The sequence below is a fragment of the Glycine soja genome, chromosome 12 (genome assembly GCF_004193775.1).
Source record: "Glycine soja cultivar W05 chromosome 12, ASM419377v2, whole genome shotgun sequence".
NCBI classification, from domain to species: domain Eukaryota; kingdom Viridiplantae; phylum Streptophyta; class Magnoliopsida; order Fabales; family Fabaceae; genus Glycine; species Glycine soja.
In genome coordinates, this window is record NC_041013.1 from 15,301,060 (window position 1) to 15,309,746 (window position 8,687).

General features: G+C 30.2%; 1 protein-coding gene across 1 annotated transcript; it reads left to right on the forward strand.

The window, feature by feature from the left end:
- Window positions 1-415: 415 nt before the first annotated feature.
- Window positions 416-5,692, forward strand: LOC114379334 (sodium transporter HKT1-like). Its single transcript, XM_028337975.1, has 3 exons — window positions 416-1,742; window positions 4,253-4,462; window positions 5,172-5,692. The coding sequence occupies exons 1-3, from the start codon at window positions 463-465 to the stop codon at window positions 5,368-5,370; spliced, it is 1,689 nt and encodes a 562-aa protein (XP_028193776.1). The 5' UTR covers window positions 416-462; the 3' UTR covers window positions 5,371-5,692.
- Window positions 5,693-8,687: the final 2,995 nt, after the last annotated feature.

The following is an 8,687-nucleotide window of genomic DNA, read 5'->3' on the forward strand; positions in this document are numbered from 1 at the left end:
CAAATCAAACGACAAACATGAACATGCTGTTTCAGAGCAACTCAAGGTGCAACATTAACAATATTTAATTTATTTTGACACTGAACATAACAGGTTTTTTACTTTGAATATCACCACGCGTCACACGAAGGTAGGAAATTCCATATACTCTGGTGGAGTATAATGTGAGAACATGACAGGTTAGAAGAAGTTAATAAATATTGACCAAATTATAACAACCACAATAATTTATATAAGATCAAATGATCAATAATTTATAAATGTCCGCATAAGGTAGATGATTTCCAACTACTGAGGTGGAGCCGTGGAGTATGCGTGTTTATGCTCCTCCTTTTGCATAACCTATTAAGTGAGGCCACCAAGAGCCCACATGAACAGATGTTTTTTTATTGCTTTATAAATTGCTCCAATTAGACGTACATCCACACCAAGACCCTTCTCGTACTTGTTCAATTAAAAACAATGATGAAGAATTTTGCCTACTACTTCAGTCAAAAACAACAACATCAACGTTTTTGTAGGTTTTTCCCACACAGCCTTGGATTCTTGGTTCGTTTTCTAGCCTTCCATGTCCACCCCTTCTTTATTCAACTTTGTTATTTTGTGATTCTTTCTCTGCTTGGTTACCTCGGTCTCAAGGCCTCCAAGCCAAGGACCCCCCTTAGACCAAATGACTTGGACCTCTTTTACACCTCAGTTTCTGCTTCCACAGTTTCTAGCATGGTAGCCGTTGAAATGGAGGTTGTCTCCAATTCTCAACTAATTCTCCTAACCCTTCTCATGTTTGTTGGTGGCGAAGTTTTCACTTCCATGCTCGACCTTGTATTTGCTAGGTATAAATTCACCCGGAGTGTCCAAAATAAAGTTAGCACCAATCATTCTTACCTGACTCGAACAAGATTACCTCCGGTAGATGATACTTCTGGTTTAGACCAAATTTTTTTTAGCAGCAATCCTTTTTTATCCACAAAGAAGCCCTCGATTAATGCCAATCAAATTGAACTTGGTTTAGTTTCTATTCATCATTCAGAATCAGAAAACCACAAACCAAGTGATAGTAATAATACTAACGTTCCAAAGGGCACGGTAGTGTCCTTTAACGACAGTGATAGACTTAAGTATAACTGTCTTAGTTACCTGACTTATTTAGTTTTAGGTTACCTTGTGGTGGTTCAATTTGTTGGCTTTAGTTCTGTGTCTTTGTACATAACCCTGGTACCGAGTGCAAGACAAGTACTGAAAAATAAAGGCATTAAGATTGCAACGTTTTCTTTGTTTACCATAGTTTCCACGTTTGCTAGTTGTGGTTTCATCCCCACCAACGAGAACATGATGGTTTTCAAGAAGAACTCGGGGCTTCTTCTCCTTGTTCTCCCACACATCCTTCTAGGTAACACCCTTTACCCACCGTGTTTGAGGCTTGTGATAATGGTTCTGGAAAGGATTACTAAAAGAGAGGAATACTCGCACTTGCTTAAGAATTTCAAAGACGTGGGTTATGATCACATGCTTTCTGCTCTTCATTGTTGCCTCCTGGTTGCTACTGTGTTGGGTTTTAATCTTATACAGTTTGTGATGCTTTGCTCTATGGAGTGGAACACCAAAATCATGGAGGGTTTGAATGTGTATGAGAAAGTGGTGGCGTCCTTGTTTCAAGTTACAAACGCGAGACACGCCGGTGAATCTGTTTTTGATCTCTCCTCCATCTCTTCAGTCATATTGGTACTCTTCGTTGTCATGATGTAAGTCACTACTCTATCTTTCCCGCCAGAAAATATTAGATGATCCAGCATGTGATTTATGATCCCAATCAACGTGTTATCAATGTGATACATAATTATCAATTCACAAATGACATGATATCTCTAATAATTTCTCCTCACTATATATAATCCATACCAATTAATGATCGAGAATGAATAATTAATTATACTGAACAATGTCAGTTCAACACCACAATTAGTATTTAAGTAATATCAACTCTTACATTCTCATGTATATAGGCATGAAACTAGTTATTGAATTGGTATTATTTTTAATATATCAAAATTATATTATATTCACATTTTCACACGTTTAAATTTTTACTCTACTTTCATATTTCATCTTTCTGTTTTTTTTTTCCTCTGTCTTTCTTAACATAAACGGAAGGGGTTAAAATAATGCAACAAATTAAATTAAGAATATAAAATAAATATCATTTAAAATCATATGATATGTAAAGAAAATAAAAATGTAAAACTAATGTAAAGCTGACTGTGAAAATATCAAATTAATTGATTAATAACACTTTGGGTTCCGATTGATTTATTAAAAATTATGGTATTGAAATCTATAATTTTTATTATTTAAAAATCATGATATAATTTTTTTATCTCATGTACAAAGAATTAAAAGGACATATATTCCTATTTATATCTATTTAATAACTAAAATAATAATAATTAACAAACTCAATTATTTTATAAAAAAACTCCATATTATTTATTCTAATATATTTTTTTATAAATTTATCAAGCTTGATATCATTTGTATTAAAATAATTAATATTATATATTTTAGTATATTTTATTTTATTTTACTTGTATTATTTATTATTCGTCAAATGATATATATGACAAAAGATTATTCAATGTTATATTTTGTTCTATAATATTTTTCTTCTCTTTGTCTAATATCATAATTTTAACATGTATCGGAATTATTATGTTTTTTTTCTTAATTTTTTTTTGCTACATTCCTTAATATTTTTTTCAGGTTGTCTGATAATTAATTATTTAATTTAGTAACTTTGTCGTCACCATGAGCATGGCCCACTTCTGATTTTCCTAATACATGTAGTATTTCCTAGTTGACATTAATCACATTGCGTGATTGGACATGAAACAAAATTTTGTGATCATTAGCTGTAACAGTCCACCAAGGTAAGCTATTGCGACCAGGGTCCTACAATTGAAAGACAAGAAAAGAATCTCTTATATTCTATTATTAGAAATAAATTGGAAGCTTAAATTTTTATATTATTTTTTAATTATTATTATATGATTAAAAATAGTGAATTTTCATAATAATTATTTTAAACATCACATTTAAGTTGAATTTTAATTAGTCAATAATATAAAATAGTTTACACTATCAAAATTAAACTCATATTATTTTCATTATTTTTTATAATAATTTATTAATAAAAACATAAAATAAAACAAGGGATGTGATAAACAGAAACAAAAATATATCATGAAAAATATTATGCAAATTTTATGTACTAATTAATGTGTGTGTGCTGTGTTTTTTTAATAACTGCGTGCTTTTTGTTTTTTCAGTTGTTTAATTGTTATGATAGTTTACATCTCTTAACTTGAAGATTTGACTTCTTAGGTACTCTCCTAGTCATGTTACTCGTTCTTAAATGTGCCTTTGGCATGTTATTATTGTTAAATATGATAGAACTAACTATTTCTAGTTCTTACCTCAAGTCGGTATATGAATAAGTAGATAGAAAATAATGTTTTTTTAATCTTAAAACCATGTAATTGATTATCATAGATATAAGTATATTATTGCTCTAAAAAATGTATAACACATATTATCTCTCTTTCGTTTTGTCAAGCGAACATTCAAATGCTTCTTGACGAAATTCCATTCACTAATTAATTGTACTCAACAAACTAATTCTATATCACTTGCTTTACTGCACCGTGTAATCTTATATATAAACTAAATTATGCTAATTGTAGCGTTCAAATCTTGTTAGCGAATATACATATTTTCTTTATTCAGAATATTTAGGAATATATCCATGTATAATTAATTTATATATTTACTCTCTTTGTATATATTTTCAAATTTCTCTTGTAATGATTCGTAAATTGCAAAAAGTGAGTGTTCGCATATATTCTGTCCTCCCACTGACATGTGGCATATGAACTGGAATATTGATTTGATTTGATTACTCAGAAAAGGAATTATGAGATATGATATTTGACCACACACATAAAAAAAAGATTACAATTGTTTGTGAAGTAATTAATACGAATTTCATAAATTATCTTGAATTTCTTAATTTTGTGAAGAAAATTAAAGAAAATGCTATTGCGCATGTTTAAGAGATCCAACACTTGCTTGATAATAATTTGTTAACACGTTATTATCAGGAAGAATCAATGTGTGTGAACATGATTCCTGTTAAAGATACATATTCAACCAAATAATTCAATTCGGTGGATTTGATGTCATTTTATCTGTGTAACAGGTACCTCCCACCATACACCACATTTTTACCAGTAAGAGAGCATGAAAATGATGCGAAGAGAAGCGAAAAAAGCGTGTTGGAGTGTCTTGTATTCTCTCAACTCTCTTACTTGGTCATTTTCATTATTCTGATTTGCATCACTGAGAGCAAAAGCTTAAGAGAGGACCCGCTCAACTTTAATGTGTTGAACATCACCCTAGAAGTCATCAGGCATGGAAATCTCTCTTCTCTCTTTCTCGAATATTTTTAATAGATCATTACATTCTTTGCATAATACACTCACAATATGTATGTATATGTGCGCACCCATATATGTGATGTAAAATATTTTCTTTAATTAATTCATTCATTCAAAATTTGTTATGTATATTTCCTGGACAAGGTAATTGAATTTGAATAAATTATCATTTTGGTTCATAAATGTATAAATCAATCATAATTTAGTTTATAAAAGGACAAAAATTCTGATTTAGTTCCTAAATATACAAAAATTATGATAGTTTCATCATTACATTAGGTTTGTATCACCATTTTATTATTATTGTGTAATGTTTAATAACTAATTTAATAATAAATTGTATTTTTTAAAAATTAATTTGACATTAAATTTGTAAAGTTCAATAACCAATTAATTTGTCATTAACTTATGTGCAGAATATAATTGTTATACTTTTAACATAAATTAGAATTTATATTTTTTTACAGACTAAATTATCAACGAATTTATACTTTTAAGATTAAGATAGCCATTTACTCCATTGAATTTTTTTTATTAGACATGAAATAGTATAACTTTTACACTTTAAAAGGGCGCGACCCTAAAAAAAGAACGCATAACTATTATATATCGATGCATGTTTCTTCCTTGATAGTAGTATTACTTAAATGAAAACTATATTGTAAACAAAAAAATGTGCAGTGCTTATGGAAACGTAGGCTTCTCAACGGGATACAGCTGCGCTAGGCAATTGAAACCCGATGCGACGTGCAAAGATTCATGGGTTGGATTCTCCGGTAGGTGGAGTAGCAAAGGCAAGTTTATCCTTATCTTGGTCATGTTCTTTGGGAGGCTCAAAAAATTCAACATGAAAGGTGGCAAAGCCTGGGACCTCTCCTAGCACTGAGATATATATGAACCCTAGTCACAACAATATGAACACTATTCTCTAGCTTGCTAAGTTTGTTCTCAAGCATCTGCACTGAATGTATGAGTGTATTAAGATAGATTCAGATGGGAAATTATTATATGGTCTGAGTCACCATATATATAGTTCAACCAATCTTAATATTCCAACTACATGTTACATAAAAATTGGTTGTAATTATGGATATGTAGTGATCCGAGACCATAAAATATTTTTTCCTAAAAGATAGTGAGATTCTACTTTCAGAAACAACATCAATGTATAAATTAGTCAAATGCAGAAGCATTTCTGGATATGGAGCCTATCCTTTTTTTCTCTACTTATATCCTCATGCCATACTTATATTTATATATACTAGCTTAACAATCCGTGCATATACACGGGCTCCTAGTGAAAATGTTTTATGCAATTCATGAGTTTGATCTAAAGGAAATTATTTATGATTGATTTCATTTATATGCAACGGAAAAATAGTTTTTAAGATGTATATATGATATCTATCCTTCTAATTATTCTGGTGATCTTATACACAGAAAAATAAATATACAAAAAGACTATGTTGCAAAATTACCTGTTCATCTGTATTCATGAAATCAGCCTAATCCTAAAAATCAATTTTTCTTGGAATTTTAGGAAGAACAAAACAAGGGGATGAAGAACAACAACCAAGTCCACATCATGAACAAATCCAGAACAATAACCAATTTGAAAATATGAACAGATCCAAAACAATAATAACAAGTTTTCAAAATAAGAAATAAAAAATAAAATAAGTTTAAAAAATGTGTTGTCAGTGGGCATTGGAACCACCACAAGCGACACCACCCCTTCCCCGACAAGGTTCTTCACCTCCCTCTATGTGTTGTTGTTGAGCACCACACTTAGCACCTTCGGCACGTCACAGCCATGACACTTCAAACCACCGTCGATAGCACCACCCCTTCCTGAATGAGATATTTCACCTCCCTCGATGATTTTGCGAAGAAGAGCACGAAGATTGTCAATGTGTGCAATTTTCGCGAGATCGATGGCCATAAAGGCAATATTGCGTGCTCCTAGTAGAAGATTGGCGAGATCCTTATTGATGGAGGCAAGTACAAAAAGTAACTTAAGAATTCAAAATGAAAGATATCACTACAACAAAAAGTAAAAGGGATCTTAAATCCTATCTGATATTGTAGGATCCATCAAAAACTGACTCAAGATCTCATAATGAGATCTAACATTAAAGATGCTCATATATTTCAAATGAATCGAATCCCTATATTCCTTCCCTTTCGCTATAGAAGCAACTGTAGCAAGCAAGGATGTACACAATAACTAGAACCCTATTCTCAATACCTTTAGACCTTGGTTTAGAAAAAAGTAACCAATTAAAATGTTGCAAATCTTTTCTTTTATGTTTTCCCAAAAAATTTTGTTGATATACTTATTTCTTCATCCTCTTGCTTTGCTCTTTGCCTGTTAGAGTATCTATCCTGAGCTCACCCCCTTCTCCGTTTCTTCATTTTTTTCCCTTGTGTTTTTCTTTCCATTTTCCATTTTCAATGCAGCAAAATCTTCTTCAGATGGTTTGCCAAAGATACCACCATTGAAGCGTTCCATTCATTTAGTTAATTTCATTGTTTCTCATTTTTCCCTTTCCGTCATCACTGCTTTATTAATTCTCTTTTTTAATTTGATTCAAGTTAGGCATGTATAAAATATTTGTGAAGTACTTCAAAATTGTAAGAATATATGGGTTTTTTTATCTGGTTTTTTCAATATCAGTATTTTATTGCTACTATATTTTAAAAAAAAAATTCTTATTATTCTGCATTCATTTGTATAGGTACTACAACTTACTCTAAAAAAAAGGTGTGGTTGTTTCAATGGACAACATTTAGGGATAATGATATTTGGTTTTTAATTAACACCATGGTTTTTGTGAAGATAAAATGATAAAGGTAAAGAAAAATGAGCATTTATCAATAGAAAGGGAAAAACAGGTTCAACTGGCTGTTTGATATTTGAAATGTGGAGTGTTTCTTGAAGACAAATATTGATATGTTGTGCCATTTAATCTAAAAAAGGTATGGTTTTTCTTACCGAGTTTGTGAAAGAGTACGAAATAGTATGTAAACTTTGATTTTTTTTTCAAAAATCAATATTCTATTGCTCTTATATTATTATGTTTTTATTTTTTGTTTTTCTGCTTTCGTTTGTATAGTGGCTTAACAATAGGTACTTACAAGTGGTTTTGGTTGGTGGTGGTTTAGTGCTTATTTGTTTGTATTTCCTATTTACATATTTGACCTTCTATAATTTGTTTTTCATGATTTTTTTAGTTGAATCCAATGGATTAAAATTTGTGTGTAGTATTGTTAAATTTATTGAGACTCTATATGTACTCTTACAAGCATTAATTTATTTTATAAAGAGAGTAAGGAAAGACAATTGAGATTTAGAAAGTTGTTAAGGAACTTAAGTTATATTCTTGGTTCACTAGTATAAAATAGGCTTTTATGGTTAAGAACTTTCAACATCAGTTATTAACCGATGTTGAAACTACTAACGTTAAAAGTCTCAACATTAACATCGATTTTCCAAAACCGATGTTAAGTAAATTACATCACATAAATTTTGTACAAAATCAATGTTGTATCATAAAAATTAAAATAAAATTGTAGAAGTCCACATCAGCTTTTTATGAAAACTAATCGATGTTGTTTTTGAATGACAACAACTGATGTTGTTTTTGACTGACCACATTGATTTTCATAAAAATTGATGTTGTTTTTTGTATTTTTTTTAATATACTATATTTTTTGTAACTACCCCAATTAACTTGTAAATTGAAAAGCAGAATCAGACTAGATGGTGAATTTCAACCATTTTAAATTTTGTCCACTATATATAATTGAATATTTACAATGAATTATAAGAAAAATGAAAGTCAATACATAAAATCATTTGTAACCTAATCTAAATTAACATAATAACTAGTCTACGATTCTAACATCACTTAAACTCCTAGTGTTTGATTTTTAACTTTCAAATAATATCTTGCCCACTGAATGCAATGCCTTAATTCTCTTTGGTTTCAATGGTCTTTGATCAGTAAAATACTGCACCATATAATAAAACAAGTTAATAAATGAGTTTAAATAATAACAATTATAAGAAATTGAATTAGTTTTGGAGTAAACAATTATTGTTTCCCAGATATCCTTAAAACATCCTAGGACTAGTTGACATCCAATGCATCACGTAGTATACCCGCACTCAGTGCTTCCTTTTTGCTTATTACA